The 25,878-nt window shown below is 37.6% G+C and overlaps 1 protein-coding gene across 1 annotated transcript in view; it reads right to left on the reverse strand.

Moving 5' to 3' along the window:
* Positions 1 to 25,878, reverse strand: part of PHKA1 (phosphorylase kinase regulatory subunit alpha 1) — a 210,960-nt gene that overhangs the window by 84,329 nt on the left and 100,753 nt on the right. Inside the window, exons 15-16 of the mRNA XM_049767159.1 lie at positions 11,307 to 11,416; positions 8,940 to 9,084 (exon numbers count right to left, since the gene is read on the reverse strand). Coding sequence (XP_049623116.1) covers positions 8,940 to 9,084; positions 11,307 to 11,416 — 255 coding nt within the window. The remainder of the gene's footprint in view (positions 1 to 8,939; positions 9,085 to 11,306; positions 11,417 to 25,878) is intronic.

Consider the following 25,878-nt stretch of genomic DNA (forward strand, 5'->3'; position numbering starts at 1 on the left):
GAAAAATAATATCAATAACAACACAATGATTGAGGGAGATCTCAACACGGCACTGTCAACTCTTGACAGGTCAACCAGACTGAAACGCAACAAGAATATACTAGACCTGAAAAGAGAAATGGAAGAGGCTAGTAGACATATAGAGGACACTCCACCCACAGAGGACCAGATACACATTCTTCTCTAATGTACATAGGACATTCTCCAGGATAGACTACAAGCTAGCACATAAAACATACCTCCATAATATCAAGAGGATAGAAATTTTGCAGGCTACCTTCGCTGACCACAAGGCCATGAAATTATATGTGAACCACAAAGGGACACAGAAGAAAAATTTTAGTACCTGGAAGTTAAACAGCCTACTACTGAATAACCAGTGGGTCCGAGATGAAATCAAAGAGGAAATCAAAATCTTCCTAGAAACAAATGACAATGGAGACACAAACTATCAGAACTTATGGGACACAGCAAAAGCGGTACTGAGAGGAAAATTTATAGCTTTGCAAGCACACATCAGGAAAGATGGGGCATACTGAATAGTTTAATGATGCAGCTCATAGAATTAGAAAGTACTCAACAAAAGGCCCCAAAATAGGGAGACAGAAGGAAATAACAAAGCTGAGAGCAGAAATCAATGAAGTGGAAACCCGAAAAACAATCCAAAAGATCAACGAAAGGAGAAGTTGGTTCTTTGAAAAAATAAACAAGATTGATAGACCACTGGCAAAATTAACAAAGAGAGAGAGAGAAATTTGATAACTCGTATTAGGAATGAAAAAGGAGAGATCACTACTGATATGGTAGAGATCCAAATGGTAATCAGAAACTACTTTGAGAAGCTGTATGCCACTAAAAATGAAAACCTGGAAGAAATGGATAAATTTTTGAACTCTTATAATCTTCCACAGTTGAAGGAAGAGGATGTAGCATATCTAAACACACCCATCACTATTGAGGAAATTAAGACAGTAATCAAATGTCTGCCCAAAAACAAAAGTCCAGGCCCAGATGGATTTACTAATGAATTCTTTCAAACCTTTCAAGAGGAACTTCTACCAATCCTGGCAAGACTCTTTCATTAAAGTGAACAAACGGCAACACTTCCAAATACCTTTTATGAAGCCAACATCACCTTGATACCTAAAACAGACAGAGATGCTACCAAAAAAGAAAATTATCGATCAATATCGCTGATGAATACAGATGCAAAGATCCTCAACAAAATCCTGGCAAATAGGATTCAATGCCTCATTAAGAAAATCATCCACTATGATCAAGTAGGTTTCATCCCAGGAATGCAAGGCTGGTTTAACATCTGTAAATCTATCAACATCATACACAACATCAACAAAAAAAAAATAGAAATTACATGATCTATCAATAGACGCAGGGAAAGCATTTGATAAGGTCCAACACCCAACTTGATCAAAACTTTCAGCAAGATGGGAATGAAAGTAACCTTTCTGAATATAGTTAAGGCATCTACCACAAGCCAGAAGCAAATATTGTCCTCAATGGAGAAAAACCGAAAGCCTTTCCTCTAAATTCTGGCACAAGGCAAGTCCTCTCTCACCAGTCCTATTCAACATAGCACTGGAAGTACTCGATATAGCGATTAGGCAAGAAAAAGATATCAAGGGAATCCAGATAGCAAAGGAAGAAGTCAAGCTCTCGCTGTTTCCAGATGACATGATACTCTACCTAGAAAACCCTAAAGTCTCTACGAAAAAGCTTCTAGAAACAATAGACTCATATAGCAAGGTGGCAGGCTACAAAATTAACACACAAAAATCAATGGCCTTTCTATACATCAATAGTAATAAGGAAGAAATGGACATTAAGAAAACAACCCCATGCACAATAGTGCCACACAAACTCAAATATCTTGGAATCAACTTGACTAAAAATGTGAAGGACCTATACAAAGAAAACTATAAAACTCTGCTCCAAGAAATAAGAGAGGACACATGGAAATGGAAGCACATACCCTGCTCATGGATTGGCAGGATTAACATAATCAAAATGGCAATACTCCCCAAAGCATTGTACAGATTTAATGTGATCCCTCTAAAAATACCCATGACATTCTTCAAAGAAGTGGATCAGGCACTTTTGAAATTCATTTGGAACAATAAAAACCCTCGAATACCTAAAGCAATCATTGGGAAAAAGAATATGGGAGGAATTACTTTCCCCAACTTTAAACTGTACTACAAAGCAATAGTTACCAAAACAGCATAGTATTGGAATAAAGACAGGCCCTCAGATCAGTGGAATAGGCTTAAATACTCAGAGAATGTTCCCCAGACATACAGTGACCTAATTTTTTATAAAGGAGCAAGAAATCCTAAATGGAGCAATGAAAGCCTCTTCAACAGTGTTGGCACAACTGGCTAGCCACTTGCAAAAAAATTGAACTTATACCCCCAGCTAACATAATCTTTGAAGGTAAAATCCAAATGGATGAAAGACCTCGATATCAGACCCGAAATCATAAGATATATAGAACAACACGTAGGTCAATCACTCCAGGACATTGAGACTAAAGGCATCTTCAAAGAGGAAACTGCACTCTCCAAGCAAGTGAAAGCAGAGATTAACAGATGGGAATATATGAAACTGAGAAACTTTTGCACCTCAAAAGAAATAGCATCCAGGATACAAGAGCCCCCCACTGAGTGGGAGAAACTATTCACCCAATACCTATCAGACAAGGGGCTAATCTCCAAAATATACAAGGCACTGGCAAAAATTTACAAGAAAAAAACATCTAATCCCATCAAAAATTGGGGAGAAGAAATGGACAGACACTTTGACAAAGAAGAAATACAAATGGCCAAAAGACACATGAAAAAAATGCTCCACATCACTAATCATCAGGGAGATGCAAATTAAAACAACTATGAGGTACCACCTCACACCCCAGAGATTGACACACATCACAAAGAATGAGAACAAGCAGTGTTGGCGGGGATGTGGAGAGAGAAACTCTGATCCACTGCTGATGGGAATGTCGTCTAGTTCAACCTTTATGGAAAGCAATATGGAGATTCCTCCAAAAACTGGAATTTGAGCTCCCAATTGACCCAGCTATATACCACTCCTATGAATATACCCTCGGAACACAAAAATACAATACAAGAATCCCTTCCTTACACCTACATTCATTGCAGCACTATTTACCATAGCAAGACTCTGGAAACAGCCAAGATACCCTTTAATCGATGAATGGCTAAAGAAACTGTGGTACATATACACAATGGATTATTATGCAGCTGTCAGGAGAGATGAAGTCATGAAATTTTCCTATACATGGATGTACACGGAATCTTTTATGCTGAGTAAAATAAGTCAGAGAGAGAGAGAAAGAATGGTTTCACTCATCTATGGGTTTTAAGAAAAGTGAAAGACATTCTTTCAATAATAACTTTCAGACACAAAAGAGAAAAGAGCTGGAAGTTACAGTTCACCTCATGAAGCTCACCACAAACAGGGATGAGTTTAGTTAAAGAAATAACTAAGTTTCCAACTATCCTAATAATGAGAATGTATGAGGGGAATAGAAAGCCTGTCTAGAGTACAGGCACTGGGTTGTGTGGGGAGGAGGGAGAATTGGGACATTGATGATGGGAATGTTGCACTGGTGATGGGTGGTGTTCTTTATATGACTTAAACCCAAACACAATCATGTATGTAATAAATTTGTTTAAATAAAAAAATTAAAAAAATTTTGGCGTGTCTGTTAGTCTGTCTTATCTGAAAGTAAACCTTTCAATTTTTCCTTTAAGGCTGGTTTTGCATCTGTAAAGTTTCTGAGCTGTTGCTTATCCGTGAAGTTATGTATCCGTCCTTCAAACCGGAACACGAATTTGGCTGGGTGCAGTATTCTAGGTGAAGCCTCCATTTCATTCAGTCTTGTCACAATATCACACCACTGTCTTCTGACCTAGAGAGTTTCTTGTGGCATAACTGCTGTAAGTCTTATGGATGCTCCTTTGAATGTAATTTCCCTTTTTGATCTTGCTGCTTTCAGTATTCTATCTTTATGTTTGGGATACGTTGTAACTAGGTGTGTCTTGGACTGTTTTTTTTCAGGTCTTTTCTAGCTGATACTCTTCAGGCATGCAGTATTTGATTGCATGCAGTCATTAGCTCTGGGAGTTTCTCTGTGATGATGTCTTTGGCTGTAGATTCTTCCTGGGGATCTCCTTCCTGGGCCTCTGGAACTCTAATGATTCTTATGTTGTTTCTGTTGAGCTTAACAGACTTCTATTTTCATCTGTTCACATTCTTTGAGTACTTTTTTCCATTGTCTGGTTATTTGCGTTTTTTTTTTCAATCTCTTCTGCTGTATGGAGTTGTTCTGCTTTTGATCTTCCAGTTCACTGATTCTGCCCTCAGTTGCTGTTACCCTGTTGGAGAGGCTGTCCATTGAGTTTTTCATTTGAGCTACCATGTTTTTCACATCTGTTGTTTCAGTTTGGAGTTTTCTGATTTCTGTCTTTGTGTTCTGTTCTGCTAGAGCTATGTTTTCTTTGATTTCTATGAGGATCCTCCATATATCTATTCTAAACTCTTTATCTGAGAGGTTAACCAGATGGTTGGTATTTTTGGTTCATCAGAGCTATCTTCATTCTCTGTGAGATTTCCCCATTGTCATGCTTGTAGTGTGATTTTTTCTGTGTGTTGCGATGTGGTTCCTAAGGTAGAAAAACTTGCTGGCCATGAAGCAGAGCAGCAGTGCTTTTCTGGAGCCTCTAGGAGAGGGATTTTCTGGGCTCTTCTCGGCCCACTCAGGAGAGGTTCAGGAGAAAAACATTAGAGAAACATGCACAGCCGACATGCATAGTCTGTCCCAATTGGTAATCACACAACAGGACCAGATTCCTCCTGCCTGACTCACAGACAACGGAATATGCCTTTCTGCAAGTTACCACTGATAGCCGATTTTCACTCAGAAACCCAGTCTTCCTTGGCTTTTTAGCATGGGCAACTCTAGGAGAGCGATTTTGCTGGGCCCTTCTCAGCTCACTCAGGAGAGGTACAGGAGAAGTACAGTAGAGAAACAAGCACAGGCGACATGCACAGTCTCTCCCAATTGGTAGTCAATCACACAGCAGGGCCAGATTCCTTCCACCTGACTTCACAGACAAAAGGATCTGCCTTTTTGCAAGTTACTGCTGATAGCCGTTTTCACTCAGGGGCCCAGTCTTTCTTGGCTTTTTGTTCTGGAGCCTCTAGGAGAGCAATTTTGCTGGGCCCTTCTCGGCCCACTCAGGAGAGGTTCAGGAGAAGTACAGTATAAAAACGTGCACAGGTGACATGCGCAGTCTCTCCCAATTGATAATCACACAGCTAGCCAGATTTTTCCCACCTGACTTCACAAAGGGATCTGCCTTTCTGCAAGTTACTGCTGATAGCCCATTATACTCTTTATAATGGGAAAACTAAAGTCTTTTCACTAAGATCTGGCCCAAGGCAAGGTTGTCCTCTCTCACCACTTCTATTCAATAAAGTACTGGAAGTACTTACTGTAGAAATGAGTCAAGAAAAGAACATTAAGGCATCCATATAGAAAAGGAAGTATTGAAGCTCTCATTATTTGCAGATGACATGATACTGTATCTAAAAATCCTAAAATCTCCACAAAACAGTTTCTAGAAACAATAGACTTGTTTAGTAAAGTGGCAGGCTACAAAGTTAGTATGCAAAAATCCATAACTTTTTATACACAAATAATGAAAGAGATTAAAAAGATATTAAAAGCCAATCCCATTCACAATTGTGCCTTAGAATATCAAGTATCTTGGAGTCAACATCCTTAAAGAGGTGAAAGAGCTATATAAAGAAAACTATAAAACTGCTTCAAGAGATAACAAAGGACATGAGGAAATGGACATTTATACGCCGCACTTGGGTTGGATGGATTAACATAAATAAAATTGCAATACCTCCCAAAACATTGTACATAATCAGTGCAATCCCTATTAGGAGCATCCCAGGTGCTCCTAAAATTCATATAGAGAATTAAGTGTCTACAAATAGCTAAAGCAAAACTAGACAAAAAGATGAAAAGAATCACTTTCCCTTAATTTTAACTGTAGAACATGGTAGTAGTCATTACATCAGTATGGTATTAGAATAACGATAGAATTTTAGATCAATGGAATAAACTTGAATATCCAGATATTGAACCATAGGTGTATGATCAATTAATCTTTGATAAAGTAGCAAGGAAGTGGAGCAAGGCAGATCAAAGTGGAGCAAGGAAATCCACCTTTATAATTGGTGCTAGGAAAACTGGTCAACTTCATGCAAAATCATGAATTCATACTTCTACTTAAAACACAAAGGTCAAATCAAACTGCATTAAAGACCTTGATATCAGAAGCACAAAATTTTTTTCTTCTATTTACTTTTTTATTTCATGCTCATGGTTATTGTTTGGTTGTTGTCTTTATTGCTGTGGTGCTTATTTTGTAGTAGCTGGTTTCATTTTTTTTATTTTTTTGTTTTGTTTTTTGTTTCTTTACTTTTTGTATTTTTGTCTTTTCGTTATGTTTTTCTTCCTTTTTCACTTTCTTCTTTTAAATTGATATTTATAACCTCCAGATGGACTCCTCCCAGTTTTCTTGTTTTTTTTTTTATTTTCTTTAGTCTATTCCTTTTTTTCAAACAGAACCACATAACTTGAATCATCTTGTTCTGCCTCATAATTTGAGGGAAAAATGAATGGTACCAGGACCAAACAGTCATATGAACAATTAGTAGAAATAAAAAATGATCAGACTTAAACACCAAATCTAAAGTCAACGACAACAGAATTGATACCCAATCTACAACAAGCTAGAGACAGAGGTGACCAGTTATACTAGCAGCCTTGGGGGCAAAGGAGGGGGACTTGGGATGCATGCTGGGAATAGGGCTATAGGGATGACAACACTAGCGGTGGGAATGCCCCTGCTTCAATGTCACTGTGTACCTTAAATATTACTGTGAAAGATTTGTAATTTACTTTGGTAACAATAAAATTATTTTTAAAAAATCCTTGATATCAGACTTGAAGCCATAAGGTACACAGAGGAAAATGTAGGCAGAATACTCCATAACACTGAAGCTCTCAGGGATAAAATACCACTGGCCAAGCAATTGGAGGCAAAGATAAACAAACAGGACTACATTAAACTGACAAGCTTCTGTACTCAAAGGACATGTTTAACTCAAATTAGCAAGGATAGAAAGACTACCATGGAATGGGAAAAACTATTCACCCAATACTCATCAGATAATATATACATGGCACTGATAGAATTTAGCAAGGAAAAAAATCTAACCCTATAAAAGTGGGGAGAATAAATAAACAGGCATTTCCTCAAAAAACAAGTACAGATGGCTAAAAGCCACATGAAAAAAATGCTCTACATCACTAATCAGAGAAATGCAAATCAAAACAAAAATTAAATATCATCTCACGCCACAGAAACTGACACACATCAGAAAAAATCCCAACAACCAGTACTGGTTTGGATACAGGGAGAAAGGGACTCTCACTACTGGTGAAAATACAGACTGATCCAACCTTTTTGGAAAACAATATGGACAATCAAATATCTAAAATATATACTTTTATATGATCCAGCAATAGCACTCCTAGGGATAGACCCTAGGAACACAAAACCACAATACAAAAGTGTCCTCTGTACTCCTATGCTCATCACAACACTATTTATAATTACCAGTATCTGGAAACAACCCAGGTGCCCAAGAATAGATGAGTAGCTAAAGAATCTGTGTAGCCATTAAGAAAATGAAGTCATGAAAATTTGCTTTTACGTGGATGGATATAGAGATTTTTATGCTGAGTGAAATGAGCCACAGCAAAAGGGATAGACATAGAATAATCTCACTCAATTGAGGTATAAAAGAAAAACAAGAGTTAACATGGTCTGTTGATGTAATGGCAGTTGGACTTGGACATGCTCCTTGGATACCCCTACTGTCATGGCGCTTGAACCTGGACATGTCCCCTTATCATGCCTTGTATAAAATGAAAAACTTGGACTGGCAGGGGGCTCATGATAGTGACTAGTTTATAGCCTGCTGGTCTGCAGGGGTACAGAGATAAAGCATTGGTGAATTGCTGCCTTCCTTGTATCTATATCTCTCTCTACATATTGGGCCCAAGCCACCCCAAGCCATCTCTGACTAATGAAATCCCTGCCCCCAAACCCCTGGACAGCATCGGCAGACCTCAGATTCCAGGAGGAATAAAAAAGATACTTGGTTTTTCTCTCTTAGTCCCAGGTGGGCAGGAGCGACAAGTTGGCAATCCCTATGTGGGCTTGGTTCCATACAGCAGCTAGGCCCCACAGGCCCTTGTCAGCCTTGCAGCACCAGGCCCTACAAGCCTCAAGGCCCTGTAGCATGCAGCCATACAGCCCTGGTATCTTTGGACACTAGCAGCCTCGCCGTAGCTGAGCAGCAGGGGACCTGCAGCTTACTGCAGTAACCTTCTGGGTAACAGCAAATTTTTACAGTATGGTAATATTATCCAGAAACAATAGAGATCAGGGACAAGAGGCCAGCCCAGGGTAGTAGCTTATCAGAAAGACTAGTGTGTTTAGTTAGAGAATGGTGTACTAGGACAGTAATAGTTGGAACTGATCACTCTGAACAAGAATTCAGTCTTGAAAGTGGAGAAAGTGACATGCAAGGCATCCCTCTGTTAACAATAGTACAAACCACAGTGTCCAAAAAAAAGAAAGAGAAAAAATAATGTGAGTGAGAGAGGAACAAATAGCCTGTCATAGAAACTAATAATAAATTAAATGATGAAAAAACAAATTCAAGTATCTCTCCAATGGCTCTAAGATTTTGAAGGGGTAAACATATGATTTATTCAAAAATTCATTCACTTTTGCCTTATATAGTCTTACCAAGCATGGTCTGTGAGATGGGTAAGGTAATGGTAGGTTGACCTGTCATCCTCCAGCGACTACAAAGGTAGGAGAGGTCTGTTCTAAGCATTTCCACTATCATCTTATTGTCCAGAGCCAGATAAAACTGTTGTTGGTCTATAAACTAAGAAAAGGAAAAATAACAGTGCAGAGTAATTTATACTAATATTATCAAACATATTTTAAGGCATTCAAATTATTAAAAAGTATATTTAAAATGTCACAGAAGTAACAATACAATCCTAATTATTTTCAAAGTATTTGGTGGTTCACTGGTAAATGTGAGAATGTTTACTTTTCTACAATTTACAGGCAATTTCAAGTGTATTTTATAACAAAACATTGGGGATTATAATCTCTTAACAGGTAAAATTTAAGATCAAGAGATACTAAATTGATTAGCAAAGTTATGTGTCCAGCAAATGGAAGTAATAAATATATATGTTTAGAATATATAGTGAAAAGGAAGGAAGGAAGGAAGGAAGAAAGGAAGGAAGGAAGGAAGCAAGGAAGGAAGGAAGGAAGGAAAAGGAAGGAAGAAATAATGTGGAAAAAGAGAAAGTCAAATGTGAAATAACAGGAAACGAGCCAAGGGAACTCAGGAACATTGGTGATATTATGGAAGGACTAAAATAAATATCCAAATAATGAATTCAAAATGAAATAATAAGACATAAATTTTAACAATTAAATTAAAAAAGGTGCATGTTATGATGGCAGGCTGGGATTTGGGGATGTAAAAGGTGGACTCTGGGAATATTGGTAAAGGGAAGTTGACACTGGTGATGGAATTGGTGCTGAAACACTGTATGTCCAAAACTTAAATATGAATAACTTTGTAAATAATAATACTTTAAATAAAACAATAAAGACTTTATTATCAATTACTTTATCCTCTAAAGCTCAGCTAGAATATTATAATTGAAAACTAACAAATGATGCCGGAGATATAGCACAGCGGTAGGGCATTTGCCTTGCATGCGTCTGACCCAGGATGGGCCTTGGTTAGACCCCCAGCATCCCATATGGTCCACCAAGCTAGGGGAGATTTCTGAGTGCATAGCCAGGAGTAACCCCTGAGTGTCACCGGGTGTGCCTCCCCCAAAGAAAAGAAAACAAACAAATGGAGTTTCTTTTCAGAAAATAGTTCCTCCTTGTGTATACATATTGATTTAATATTATAATGTGGCTAACATCAAGCTAGCAATGTGTATTATCACTAAAAATACAGTTATCACTAATAATAGTTTTTTTTTTTTTTTGGTTTTTGGGCCACACCCTGTGACGCTCAGGGGTTACTCCTGGCTATGCGCTCAGAAGTTGCTCCTGGCTTCTTGGGGGACCATATGGGACGCCGGGGGATCGAACCGCGGTCCATCCTAGGCTAGCACAGGCAAGGCAGCACCTTACCTCCAGCGCCACCGCCCGGCCCCACTAATAATAGTTTTAAAAAGGAACTATTTCTATTTAGAAGATGATCTAAAATATCTTTAGGCATGGACAAAGGGCCTCACCCCAACATTTTTAATCAATGAATAAAAATAACATATTTTCTGTATAAAGACAAATAAACTTTTTCTTTGGTTTCTGGGTCACACCCGGCAGCACTCAGGGGTTACTCCTGGCTCTATGCTCAGAAATTGCCCCTGGCAGGCACGGGGGACCATATGGGATGCTGGGATTCAAACCATCGTCCTTCTGCATGAAAGGCAAACACCTTACCTCCATGCTATCTCTCCAGTCCCAAATAAACTTATTTTTAACTTTTAAAAGAAAGCAGTCATGGGGCCAGAGTGATAGTACAGCAGCAGGGTGTTTGCGTTCCACGCGGCTGATCCAGGATGAACCTAGTTCGATCCCCAGCATCTCATATGGTCCCCTGAGCCAGGAGCGATTTCTGAGCACATAGCCAGGAATAACCCCCGAGTGTCACTGGATGTGGCCTAAAAACAAAACAACAAAAACAAAAATAAACAAAAAAGAAAGAAAGAAGGAAAGAAAAAGAAAGAAAGCATGGAAGAATGAAAGAAAAAGGGAAGAAAGAAAAAAGGAAGGAAGGAAAAATAAGAAACAAAAAGCAATTAAGCAGTCATTTTTAAAAGCACTTAAACACTAAAATTCCTATCAATATTTTTGCAACACTAGGAGTACTCATTAGCCACAATCACTAGGCACAGCTAGATCTTCAGTGTAAGTTCAGTTGAACCCAACAAAACAAAGATTTTTTAATATGTATAAATATGTATAAAGTCTCCTGGATTTGCTAGCATTTCCAAACTCCAGTAAATGTATGATTTTATTTTATTTCTATACATTGTAATGCATTTTAAAAATCACTTCACCCACCTGTGGAGTAAAGGTAAAGATAGTTTTCCGAATGTCATAGAGTTTTGAAGTTCCAAGGACTCCCATGTGTCTATAAGGTCGACCACTGAGTTTCATTCTACTGTTGCATCCTGAAAGAGAATTGATGAGCAGTCAAGATATCTTAAACACTCCATGACATTGAGACTAAAGGCATCTTCAAGGAGGATACTGCACTTTCCAAACAAGTGGAAGCAGAGATCAACAGATGGGAATACATTAAACTGAGAAGCTTCTGCACCTCAAAAGAAATAGTGCCCAGGATACAATAGTCACCCACTGAGTGGGAGAAACTATTCACCCAATACCCATCAGACAAGGGGCTAATCTCCAAAATATACAGGGCATTGACAGAACTTTACAAGAGAAAAAAAAAACATCTAATCCCATCAAAAATGGGGAGAAGAAATGAACAGACACTTTGACAAAGAAGAAATACAAATGGCCAAAAGACACATGAAAAAATGCTCCTCATCACTTATCATCACGGAGATGCAAATCAAAACAATGATGAGATACCATCTCACACCACAGGGATTGGCACACATCACAAAGAATGAGAACAATCAGTGCTGGCGGGGATGTAGAGAGAAAGGAACTCTTATCCACTGCTGGTGGGAATGCTGTCTAGTCCAACCTCTATGGAAAGCGATATGGAGATTCCTCCAAAAACTAGAAATTGAGCTCCCATACTATCCAGCTAAACCACTCCTAGGAATATACCCTAGGAATACAAGAATACAATACAAAACCCCTTCCTCACACCTATGTTTATTGCAGCACTATTCACAATAGCAAGGCTCTGGAAAAAACCAAGATGCCCTTCACCAGACGGATGGCTAAAGAAACTGTGGTACATATACACGATGGAATATTATGCAGCCATCAGGAGAGATGAAGTCATAAAATTTTCCTATACATGGATGTACATGGAGTCTATTATGCTGAGTAAAATAAGTCAGAGGGAGAGAGAGACGCAGAATAGTCTCACTCATCTATGGGTTTTAAGAAAAATAAGTCATCTTTGCAACAATCCTTAGAGACAATGAGAGGAGGGCTGGAACTTCCAGCTCACTTCATGAAGCTCACCACAAAGAGTGGTGAGTGCAGTTATAGAAATAACTACACTGAGAACTACCATAATCATGTGAATGAATGAGGAAACTGGAAAGCCTGTCTGGCGTACAGTTGGGGGTGGGGTGGGATGAGGGAGATTTGGGACATTGGTGGTGGGAATATTGCACTGGTGAAGGGGTGTTCTTTACGTGACTGAAACCTAATCACAATCATATTTGTAATCAAGATGTTTAAATACACAAAAATACTAAAAATAGATATCTTAGACCACAAATCAATCAGCAAACAATGCAGGGAGGGCTTGAACCTGTAAATTTTCAAGCCTTACACCTGACTTTCTGCTCAAGAATCTTGCCTGGCAGTTCAGGGGACCAAAAGCAGTGCCAAGGACTGAAGTAGTGACAGCAGCATGCCTTACTCCTTATACTGTCAATTTACCCCCTTTATTTAGCTTCTTTCTATTGTGTCAAAATAAAAATAACATAAAATTATAATTCTAATTATATAAGGAACTATACCTGGCAATATTCAAGGCTTTCTCCTGCTTCTGTACTCAGGAAACATTAAAATTTTTTAATTGAATTACTATGAGATACACAGTTACAAAGGTGTTCATGATTGAGTTTAGTTATACAGTGTTCCAACTCCCATTTTTTTCCCAGTGCCCCTTTTCCAGTTACCCATCACCAATGTCCCTAGTTGCCCTCCAACATCCCCACATTCCCTATCTGCTGCTATAGCATTTTTATTCTCTCCTGTTTTTCCTTTTAAGCACCGGGGTTTGCAATATTGTTACTGACGGGATATAAAGCATATCATTTTACCAGCTCTCAGTTCTTTTTCGGAGTGATCATTTCCAACTATCATTGTCTAGTGATCACAGGGATCACTCTTAGTAGTGCTCAGGTGCTGGAGAACATATAGAGTAAACTACATGCAAGGAAAGCATCTTATACCCAATTATATCTCTCCAGCCCCTTTAACCATTTTAATAGTTAAGTGACATTAAGCACATCACAGTTTTGTAAACTATCAATACCATTATCAATTTTTTTCATCTCCTTAGATCGAAAATATCCCTATTTTCATGCTCTCCTTTCATCAACCTTTAGCAATCACAATTCTACTTTATATGTCTATGAATTTAAATACATTGAATACTTTATATATGTAAAATCATACAGTGTTTGTTCTTTTGTGATGCATAAAATTTCTCTTAGCAAACTGTTTTCAAGTTTATATATTTTATATAGATTGTAATTGCATTCTTTTGAAAGACAGAATATTACATTCTATGTATATGCTGTGTTTTATGAATAAGCTTTCATTCACCTATTAACATTGATATATTTTAACATAAATACATTTATGCATATTATAATTTTATTTAACATAAACATAAAATTTAATTCAAATGTATAACTGATATATTTTACATATACAGACACCCACATAAAGATATGAAAGACTGCCAGTACTATAGAATTCTCCCTTATACCCCACCTCAGTTGTTTACTTGTCCCAGAATCTAAAGCTACTATTCAGATTTTAATCATAATAAGTAGCTGCTGCCTAATTTTCCCAAAGCTATGTTAATAGACACGTAATATATATTTCTTTCATTCAACATTATTTCCGTGATATTTGTTCATATTGCTATATAGAATTAGTTCATTTCTTTAATATTTTAAATATTCCAGTATCTCCTAATTTAGTAATTCATTTACTTTTTGATAGAAATTTGTGTTTTAGCATTTCTTTTTTTTTCAATTTTTATTGAGACCAATGTGAAATACAAGTCTTCACAATTATATATAAGGTACATAGTGACACTGAATTAGGGCAATTCCCACCACCCACCAGTGGTCCCCTGTTCCCAGCATGCTTCCCCTATCTCCGCCCTTAGTCCCTCTAGACTGCTAGTGTAACAAGTCTCTTTTGTGCATAGCTTGTTGTAGTTTGGGTCTCTTGATTCTATTGTTGTTGACTTTGGATTGGGTATTTTGGGCTTTTTCATTTTTATAATAATTTATTTGAGCACTATGATTACAGAAATGTTCATAGTAGGGTATTAGTCATAGAATGTATACCACCCTTCACCAGAGCAACTTTCCCGCCACCAATGTCCCCCATTTCCCTCCCACCCCCAACCCCTACCTCTCTGGGACAGACATTTGGCTTCTCTCTCATACTTTCCCTTTCCTTTCTGACATTGTGGTTTGCACTGTTGTCAATGAGGGGGTGCAATTCAATCACTTTATCCCCTTTCAGAATCTAGTACTTGTCCAGAGTGATCAGTCAAACTGTCATTGGAATGGTAGTTGTCATTGCAGTTAGTGCTCTAATTGCTCTTACCATTTTTTTAAATGGGCAGCACAAATTTATTTATTTAAGCACTGTGGTTACAAAAATGTTCATAGTTTGGTTTCAGTCATCAAATGTACACCACCCCTTACCAGTGTAACTTTTTGCCACCAACAATTTTCCTTAATTTTCTCCTCCTTTACCTGACTTCAAGACAGACATTCTATTTCTCTCTCGTACTATCATTGTTATGTTAGTTGTCAGTCCAGTTACTTTTCTAACTTTGCTCACCACTGTTTGTGGTAAGCTTCATATCATTGCTGGTCCTCCCACCCTTATCTCCATTGTCTCTGAATATCATTACCGTACTGTCTTTTATTTTTCTTATATCACAGATGAGTGAGACTATTCTATGTCTATCCCTCTCCCTCTTACTCATTTCACTCAGCATAATCTCCATGTCCACCAATTTTTATGACTTAATTTCCCCTAATAGCTGCAGAGTATTACATTGTGTATATGTACCACAGTTTCTTTAGCCAATCATCTGTTGTTGGGCACCTAAATTGTTTCCAGATTCTGGCTATTGTATATAGTTGTACAATGAATATAAAAATACAGAGGGTATTTTCATATTTTTTGTGTTCATAAGGTATATCTCTAGGAGTAGTATTGCTGAATCATGTGAAATTTTAATTCCCAGGTACTTTTTAGGAATATCACATTGTTTTCACAAAAGGTTGGACAAGACAGCATTCTCACTAGTTATAAATGAGAACTGTTTTCTCTCACATGCATGGCAACACTGATAATTCTTGTTCTTTGTGATGTGTGCCAGTCTCTGTGGTGTGAGATGATACATCATTGTTGTTTTGATTTGCATCTCCCTGATGATGAGTGATATGGAGCATTTTTACTGTGCCTTTGTAAATAAACTCCTATGAAAATTCTTTTTGTGTTCATCCCTGGGTATAGGGACTTATAAGGGTTCATATAATTCAGCAGAGAGTTACACCAATGAAAATGCTGATTACAATAAAAAGATATAGTAAAATCAGCAAAGTGAAAAGGTGTATAATATAAAAATCCAAAAGAAAACTGGTACAAAAATGCAAAAAAGACCTTCTCCTGTGGTGTCATACATCACAACTTAATAGCTCCAGTATTACATAGTGACAAGTGAAATGTCTTCCAAGAAAGTCCGTTAGGGGACTAGAGGTATAATCAGCAGGTAAGGCATTTGCCTAGAATTTTTCCAACCTGGGTTAAATCTATGGCATCCAATAGTCTACCGAGCACTGTCATAAGTAATTCCTGAGTGCAGGGCCTGGAATAAGCCAGGAGCATCGCTGGTGTGACCCAAAAACTAAACTAAAAAATAAAAAAGTTCATTAGTGAAGCCTCATCCCTCCTTTCTTCCTAGGTAACTTGACTTTACCTGCAAGACCCCACCCATTCCTGGGAGGGGTCTTGGAAAAGGTAGATAAAGCCTTTGACCCAGGGGATTAGGGCCATTTTGCCTTTTGGTCTTTGACCAGCATGGAGGTCAAAGGGAAGATGGCTGAAAGGAGTTAAGATGCAGGGCTAGCTAAGAATGACTGAATGCTTAAAAGGTTATGATAGAGGCCACACATGTGGAGGATAAGGTATGAATAAAGCTGATACTTCCTGATGCCTGTCTCTGGATGAGTCTGATTCCGCCGTTCACCTAAACCTGGGACCTGCCAGCTGAATGGGGATTGCGGAGCCACGTGGCCTGGGATGGCAGAGAAAAATCCATCCACCTCCATCCATCCCCATCCAGCACCATCATTAAATATTTAATTCAACATCTGGTGCTCCGAACTCTGACCTGAAACCTGGACCCAAGAAAACAGCGAATATGGTGAGATTTCTGCTCTTCTGTTTGATTTTGGCTCTTTTCAGATGGAGTCAGCCCAAAGTGTTTGGCCACGTGAAGCCATGTTCAAAGATGGCCACGACCCCTTTTAGGGGCAAAAATATCAGTAAAACAGGGGAGTTGAAAACTTGTATTACTCCCATCCAACACTCAGGACTGAAACTTTGTTGTCGAAAATCCTTTTTCCAAAAACCTCCGCCTCCTCAAATACTGATGGAAGGCCTTAATTGGAAAAGGTTCAGAAAGAAAAAGCTACAAGCAGACTGATTTTCTGAGAGCAACGTTCAGCTTGAATTTGTATTTTGACTTTGGAAATTTTGGACTGGACTTTTAGTTTAAATAACTTTGAACTCTGGACATCCAAAAGCGCCCTGTGAAGCTGTGGCCGAGAAGCTGCAGTGGCTGTGGTGCTTCCAAAGTGCCACCGGAGGGGAGAAAAGGCAGCTGTAATCAGTCAACAATTCCAACCCTTTGGCAGAAAAGTGGTGAAAAGTGCCTAATCCAGCCCAAAGCGGCGAGCCTGGGATCCGCCCTACAAATCAGAAAGGTGAAACAGCGAGTGAACCGGCTGCAGGACCTGGGACCACACGGCCAACAACAGTGCAAGCAAGGAACTATGAAAGTAAACTACGTGGTGAGAACAGCGTGGGACAAATTAATCATCTGGACATTTGGTTTTAGGTGAAGGAATTTCACAATTGGTGTTGGTAATGGGAAAAAATTAGGTAGTAGTGTAAAAATTAAAAAAAGGAGTAATAACAGTTTAGCCCATTTAAAGATCTGATTTCTAACTGCCTGCATCTTCGTCTTGATTAAGTCATTTTCTTTATAATTCAAATGTGTTTTGTTGTTTTCCATAGTTAATATTTTCAATTGCAAAATGTTTTACTGTGTGTATTTTAATGTACTTAGCCTGTTTTTAAAACGTATGTTATGTATTTATGCTGTAGTACTTGTGTGTAGGGAAGGTTAAGAGGAACAGAAAGTTCTCCCAATATAGTTTAAAAGTATAGGAATATGAAAGTTCCGGAATAGTGCTTGGTAAAAAAGCATTAAGAAAATTTTAAGTTACAGGTGTATAGTATATTTTGCAGAAATGTTATGTTTTTGAAAAGGGCTGGTATGTTAATTTTCACTCTATTATGTTGCTGCATGAAAATATTAACCCACCTTTTGGCTAAAGGTGGAGTCAGGATTACATAAGGTTCTTTTATATTTCAGAAAAGGGGGAGATGAAACCTCATCCCCCACCCTTTCTTCCTAGGTAACTTGACCTTACCTGCAAGACCCCGCCCATTCCTGGGAGGGGTCTTGGAAAAGGTAGATAAGGTTTTGACCACAGGGGATTAAGCCCTTTTGCCTTATGGCTTCGGCCTTTTGGTCTTTGACCAGCATGGAGGTCAAATGGAAGATGGCTGAAAGGAGTTAAGACGCAGGGCTAGCTAAGAATGGCTGTGCTTAAAAGGTTATGATAGAGGCCACACATGTGGTGGATAGGGTATGAATAAAGTTGATGCTTCCTGATGCCTGTCTCTGGATGAGTAATTCCGCCGTTCACCTAAACCTGGGACCCGCCAGCTGAATGGGGATTGCGGAGCCACGTGGCCTGGGGTGGCAGAGAAAGATCCCTCCATCCATCCTTCACCATCCACCACCATCGCTAATTATTTAACACTACAATTAGCAACTCCATACCTGGAATGCAGGGCCAGTTCTCCCACCAAAAAAATAAAACACTGAAGCCTTGAAGGCTGCACACACAGACCCACCGTACAACTAGTTTTATGCCAAAGGCCCAGCTTCAATGCTTCCCACTAATCTCTTCAGAGACTCCTAGCCACCATCAGGCATGTCAGTTTTGTGGCTGGCATTTCCAAGGACCTTTGGAGCTAGGCAAGGCTGCTTTCCTTGGCCTAGGCCTCTCTACTTCCAGAAGTCCCTGGCAGCTACCAACATGAGCCAGAGCCTTTCACTATGTCAGTGCAAGAGAACAAAGCCATAGATTCATCTAACTCTTGAATGACAGGCCCAACATGCAGTAAAAACTGATAGGCATGCAGTCCTAGCATCTGATCACACTGGGGCACTTTGGATGTCCCCAGGAAACAAACACTTTGACCATATGAGATCATCAGGGGAGCTCTGCAGATCTTCAAATTTGTATAACATATGGCTCCTTATGCAGCCATACAATACCCCTATAATTTTAATACTAATTTCTCTGTAAGGCTATACCAAATTACATTTGGTAATAAGAAGCAACATAAACTCAACAAACAAAATCAAAACATAATAGTCAACTAGCAATATATAGTTTAGTGGACCTTCAGATAATGCTTAAGCCTCCATTGCAAAAGTTTTACAAAGTTTCTTTTAGTCCAGTTTTATTTTTAAATGTTATTTTTTTATTTTTATTTAAAGCACTTTGATATAAAAGCTACTCAAAATTGAGTTTTAGATATACAATATCCCAGCACCAATTCCACCACCATTGCCAATCTTCCTCTAACAGTATTTCCAAAGTCCATCCCATTTTACCACCCCCACCCCAGCCTGCCATCATTTTTCTTGCCTTTTTTTGGGGGGGGGTCACACCCGGCAGTGCTCAGGGGTTACTCCTGGCTCTATGCTCAGAAATCGCTCCTGGCAGGCTCAGGGTATGATATGGGATGCCGGGACTCGAACCACCAACCTTCTGTATAAAAGGCAAATGCCTTACCTCCATGCTATCTCTCCGGCCATCATTTTTAAGTTTGGTTGTTAAAGGTTAGATCCCATTATTTCATTGTTGTTGACTGTGGCTTGGATAATTAGTTCTGTTCTTTCTTCATACCACCAAAACACCTGAGGCCCATTGGCCCCTGGCCCTTGTTATTTCATACATCTTTCTCCTTCTCTACTCTAGTTCTTTTCTTCTTCTCACTATCCTTTGGATCCAAGAGTGTTCTAGACAGCCCCAATTTAAATCAGTTAAATCAGTTAATTCCTTCATGCAGTTATTCTAAGTACCACATAAGTGATAGAATCTTGGATTTATCTTTGTAGCTTACTTCATTTAATATTTGAGTTTCATCCATGATACAGGAAATTTTATGATTGCATCATTCCTTACACCTAGGTAGTATTCCATTGTATATATGTGCTACATCTCATCTGTTGCTGAACATCTAGGTTGATTCCATCTCTTAGCTACTGTACTGAGTGCTGCATTGAATGGTGGTATGCATATGTCCTTGGAATAGATATCCCCAAATGAAATTACTAGGTCACACAGCAGCTTGATTCTGAGTTTACTGAGAACCCTCCATACTGTTTTTCATAGAAGAATCAGATTTAAAGTAGTTTTCTTCTATAATTCCATTACCATTTAGTTATACCAAGCAATACTAAATAAATTATATGGCATGCTGTGGGGATGTTTGGATGATAACCAGGTTGGAGGGAATGTTACACTGGTGTTGGGATTGGGATTAGAAAATTGAATGACTATATTATGAACAACTCTGTAAAACAGTGTCTAAAATAAAGCAATTTAATTAAAAAATAAACTACTCACTTATTTAAAAACATTTTTATTGATGTAACTTGATTTACAGTAAGTTAATTATGACTGTCATGATTAAATCATTCCAAAACTACACCAATCATCTGAATGCCTACCTTTCCTCACCTGTGTCTCAGGAATTAAAAAAAATTTTAATGTACTACATATAAGGTATTTTTCAAACATTGTTGTGGATGATGTGACCCATATACTAATTTTTATGATTAATGATAAGCTTAATGATAAATAAAATTCCACAATGCTGCAAAAAATAAATTCATAAAAACAAATAATTTTCAAAACTATGTTTCTATTTTTAGAGATATGTAAAATAAAAGCATCAATATCATAAATAATTTCATGACAATATTTTAATTGATATGAAATAGTTAAGTTCTATAACTATAAAATGTAAAGGAAATTCAGAAAATATTAAGATAAAATCTTAAGTGGCTAATAAAACATATATACTACACAATCATCTAATATATGTGCTTATATACACATATATACACTGAATAGAATACTGTACTGTCATCTAAAGAATAAAACCATGTCTTTGGTGATAAAATGAATAGAACTTGAAGATATTATACTAAGTGACATAAATAACAAAGTAAAAGATGAAACCCTTTTCCACTGCTTGAAAGCTTGCCATCCAACCCTTGAGAATATATAAATGTTTTTACTTAAATTTATTTAATTAAAGAACCTTGCTTTACAAAGTTATTGACAGTTAAGTGTATGCATATAATATTTCTACACCAATTCCACTTATGTTAACTTAGCTCCATCAGTGTTCCAGTACGTCAGTCCCCCTGATTTCCTCTTTGATCCAACTTATTAAAAATGTTAAGTTCTCAGATGCTAGTTTCTACAGATCTTTTTACAATAAATCTCTAACTCTGTTGCATTGTGATCTGATAGGATGCTTGATATGATCTTATATTTGTAAGTTTTTGTAAGACTTAGGTCCTAAAATGTGATCTATTCTAGAGAATATTCGGTCTGTATCAGAGAAGAATGTATATACAGCTTTTTGAGGATGGAAAGTCCTGTATACATCCATTAGTCTCAGCTCTTCTAGTTTTTCATTTAGGGCTCTTAAGTTCTTACTGATGCTCTTTCTAGTGGATTGATTGAGTGTTCAGAGTGGTGTATTGAAATTTACCAGTACTATTATGCTTCATCCATGTCTTTCTCTAGATGTGTGATCAAAAACATTTACAAACTTTGGTGTCCCATAAGTTGGTCAGTATATGTTGATTAGTTAGTATGATTTGGCTTATTGTTCCTCTGATTAATAAATTCTGTCTATTCTTGTCTCTAATTACTTTCTTGAGACTAAATGCAACTGTATCTTATACAAATATGGTTGTCACAGGCTTTTTTTCCAGTGGTTTATCTAATTATTTTACATCCATTTACTCAAAGCCTGTGTCTATCCTGAAATTTTAGATGTTTCCTGTAAGCAGCAAGTGATTGTTTCTATTTTCTGATTCAAAACTCTAGTCTGCCTTTTGATGGGAGAGTTCAGTCCATTGACATCAAAAGAAACTATTCAGAGAACACGCTATTGAATCAGAATATTGTGTACGTTTATTGCTGTTATTATTGGTTATTTGCTTTATGTATGACATTTCAGTGACATTTCAGTAGTTCATTTATTGTAGTTCAGTAATTTTGTAGTTTGGTAGTTCAGTAGTCAGTTTGGTTATCTCAAATGTTGCAAGTTATAGTTTTGTTTGAATGACTTTGTCCCTTCCTTCCATATAAATTAAGAGTTATATGGGTATTGGAATCTAAGTTGAAATTTTCTTTCATTTGGTAATTTGAATTTATCAGTCTACTCTTTTCTCGCCTGATCATTTTCATATGGAAAATCTTGTGTGAGTTTATGTTCTATCCTTTACATTTAAGATCTAATCTCCATTACTGTTTGAAAAAGTCCTTCTCTCTGATTTTTTTTTTGCCATTTTGATTACGATATGTCTTGTTCAGATTGGTTCTATTTTATTTGGCACTCTTCTCAACTCCTTGAATTGTACAGCTGCCTCATTTCACAGTGGTGAAGTTCTCTGCTAATATTTGTCCAGCTACTTGTTTTTCCCCTTTCCCTTTCTCCATCCATTCTGGTATTGCTATAATTTGTTGTGATTTTGTTTTGCTTTGTTAAATTGTTGTTGTTTTTCATTATGTACCTTACATATTTTTCCATTCCCTTTTCTTTTTTCTTCTTTATCAACACTGGCTTGTAATTTGTGATTAGATGCCCCTATGTAGTTCTCTACATGAGCACTTTGCTCCTATGATTTGCTAACATTTTATTTAGTTCCGTCCATTCCATTTGTATGGATTCTCTAATCTTCTGAAAGAGTTCTATGAATTGGCTGTGGTTACAGAAGCCACCACTGAGTGGGAGAAACTATTCACCCAATACCCATCAGATAAGAGGCTAATATCTAAAATATACAAGGCACTGACAGAACTTTACAAGAAAAAAACATCTAATCCCATCAAAAAATAGGGAGAAGAAATGAGCAGACACTTTGATAAAGAACTACAAATGGGCAAAAGGCACATAAAAATGCTCCACATTTTACATCATCAGAGAGATGTAAATCAAAATAATTATGAGCTACCATCTCATGCCACAGAGATTGGTGCACAACACAAAAATGAGAACAAGCATTGCTGGCAAGGATGTGGAGAGAAAGGAACTCTTATTCAGTGCTGGGGGGGAATGCTGTCTAGTCCAACCTTTACGGAAACTTTTATGGAAAGATTCCACCAAAACCTGGAAATTGAGCTCCCATACAACCCAACTATACCACTCCTAGCGATATACACTAGGAACACAAAAATACAATACAAAATCCCTTCCTCACACCTATATTCATTGCTGTGCTATTTACAATAGCCAGACTCTGGAAACAACCAAGATGCCCTTCAACAGATGAATGGCTAAAGAAACTGTGGTACATATACACAATGGAATATGATGCAGCCATCAGGAGAGATGAAGTCATGAAATTTTCCTATATATGAATGTACATGGAGTCTATTATGCTGAGTGAAATGAGTCAGAGGGAAGAGAGATAGATGCAGAATAGTCTCACTCATCTATGGGTTAAGAAAATTAAGACATTTTTTTCAAAAATGCTCAGAGACAAAGAAAAGAGGGCTGGAATGTTCAGCTCACAACATGAAGCTCACCAAATAGTGATTAGTGCAGTTAGAGAAATAACTACATTGAGAACTATCATAACAATGTGAATGAATGAGGGAAGTGGAAAGCCTGTCTAGAGTACAAATGTGGGTGGGGTGGGGAGGAGGGAGATCTTGGACATTGGTGGTGGGAATGTTGCACCAGTGAAGGGGGGTGTTCTTTACATGACTGAAAACCAACTACAATTATATTTGTAATCAATGTATTTAAATAAAGATATTAATATAAAAAGTACTGTAAAACACAGAATATTTTTTTCTTTATTTAAACATCTTGATTATATATATGATTATGACTAGGTTTTGGTCATGTAAAGAACACCCCCATCACCAGTGCAACATTCCCACCACCAATGTCCCAAATCTCCCTCCATCCCACCCTAGCCCCACCTGTACTCCAGACAGGCTTTCCAGTTCCCTCATTCATTCACATGATTATGGTAGTTCTCTGTGTAGTTATTTCTATAACTGCACTCACCACTCTTTGTGGTGAACTTCATGAAGTGAGCTGGAAGTTCCAGCCCTCCTCTCATTGTCTCTGAGGATTATTGCAAAAATGACTTTTAATTTTCTTAAAACCTATAGATGAGTGAGACTATTCTGTGTCTTTCTCTCTCCCTCTGACTTATTTCACTCAGCATGATAGATTCCATGTACATCCATGTATAGGAAAATTTCATGACTCCATCTCCTGACGGCTGCATAATATTCCATTGTGTATATGTACTACAGTTTCTTTAGCCATCCGTCTGGTGAAGGGCATCTTGGTTGTTTCCAGAGACTTGCTATTGTGAATAGTGCTGCAATAAATATAGGTGTGAGGACGGGGTTTTTGTATTGTATTCTTGTGTTCTTAGAGTATATCCCTAGAAGTGGAATAGCAGGGTCGATTGGGAGCTCAATTTCCAGATTTTGGAGGAATCTCCATATCGCTTTCCATAGAGGTTGGACTAGACAGCATTTCCACCAGCAGTGGATGAGTTCCTTTCTCTCCACATCCCTGCCAGCACTGATTGTTCTCATTCTTTGTGATGTACGCCAATCTCTGTGGTGTGAGGTGGTATCTCATCATTGTTTTGATTTGCATCTCCCTGATGATTAGTGACAAAGAGCATTTTTTCATGTGCCTTTTGGCCATTTGCATTTCTTTTTTTTTTTTTATCAAAGTGTCTGTTCATTTCTTCTCCCCATTTTTGATGGGAATCTTAATCAATAAAACAAAATATATCCTCAGTTAATTGTTAAAGTTCATCATTTACATACTTTTTTTTCTATGTTACTGGAGACAATTTGTCTGGGATTTCAGTCACCTGTAACAGGGTGGGAACCTTTATTATGCCAGGGGAAATTTGAGTATTCATAACGTTCTCATGCCAAACAATGCAGGTTAAAGTGTTACGGGCAGCTGATGAGAAGCATACATGCCTGTCCCATCAGTTACCAAGGCCAGATCACATGATCTTATAGAATTATCCCCTTTCTATAACAAGGATTCCTTACTTTAATGTTTGCACTAATATGTTCCTCATCTTTGAGTTCTCTTCAGTAATGCCTTTACCATGCAAATGTGTACAATACTGAAAGCAATATAAAAAATTTCTATTATGTCAAAATTCTTCTAGCCTCTGTCCATTAGACTTGATTGTTACTACCATATTTTTAGATATCTATTATACCATCACCAATTTCCAAGTAATAAAATCTGTTATTAATTTATTGTTATAAAAATTACTATAGTGGCTCATAACCGCATAAATTCATTCTCTAATTTTCCTGATAGTTTTATATCCAATAATTGATAGAACTACAAATCAATATATTGACAGAGATGATTTTTTTCCTTGAGGCTCAAATGGCTCAAATGGTGAATCTGTTTTTGTTTTTTTTTGTTTTTTGTTTTTGCCAATTTCAAACAAGAGATTGTGAACATTCTTTGATGTGTTTAGAATGTAAAGTTGCACCACTCTGCTCCAATCTCTTGGAACTGTTGTTATATATTTGGTTCTATAATCTAGCTTCTTTTTGCCATCTTTTTTTGGGGGGTGGGCCACACCCGGCTGCACTCAGGGGTTACTCCTGGCTATCTGCTCAGAAATAGCTCCTGGCAGGCATGGGGGACCATATTGGATGCCAGGATTCGAACCATCCACCTTAAGTCCTGGATCAGCTGCTTGCAAGGCAAACACCGCTGTGCCATCTCTCTGGCCCCACTTTTTGCCACCTTTTACCTTTTTTTAATCACAGTATAATTGTCAAAACACAGGACAGTAGTTTCCAGAATATAAAACTGATTTAACTTTTGGATACAATGTGAAACCATCAACACAGTGTATATAATTCCTATATATCTTTTTATAATTTTTATAATTTATAATACAATTTTATGGATTGTAGATTCATGGGTATCTACCCTCCATATTCCAAACTGTGTAATATATTCCCATGACTGTTTTATTCTTTAGGAATCTTTATATTATTTTATGTAGTGGGTATACCAATTT

Source organism: Suncus etruscus, chromosome X (genome assembly GCF_024139225.1).
Source record: "Suncus etruscus isolate mSunEtr1 chromosome X, mSunEtr1.pri.cur, whole genome shotgun sequence".
Classification (NCBI taxonomy): Eukaryota; Metazoa; Chordata; class Mammalia; order Eulipotyphla; family Soricidae; genus Suncus; species Suncus etruscus.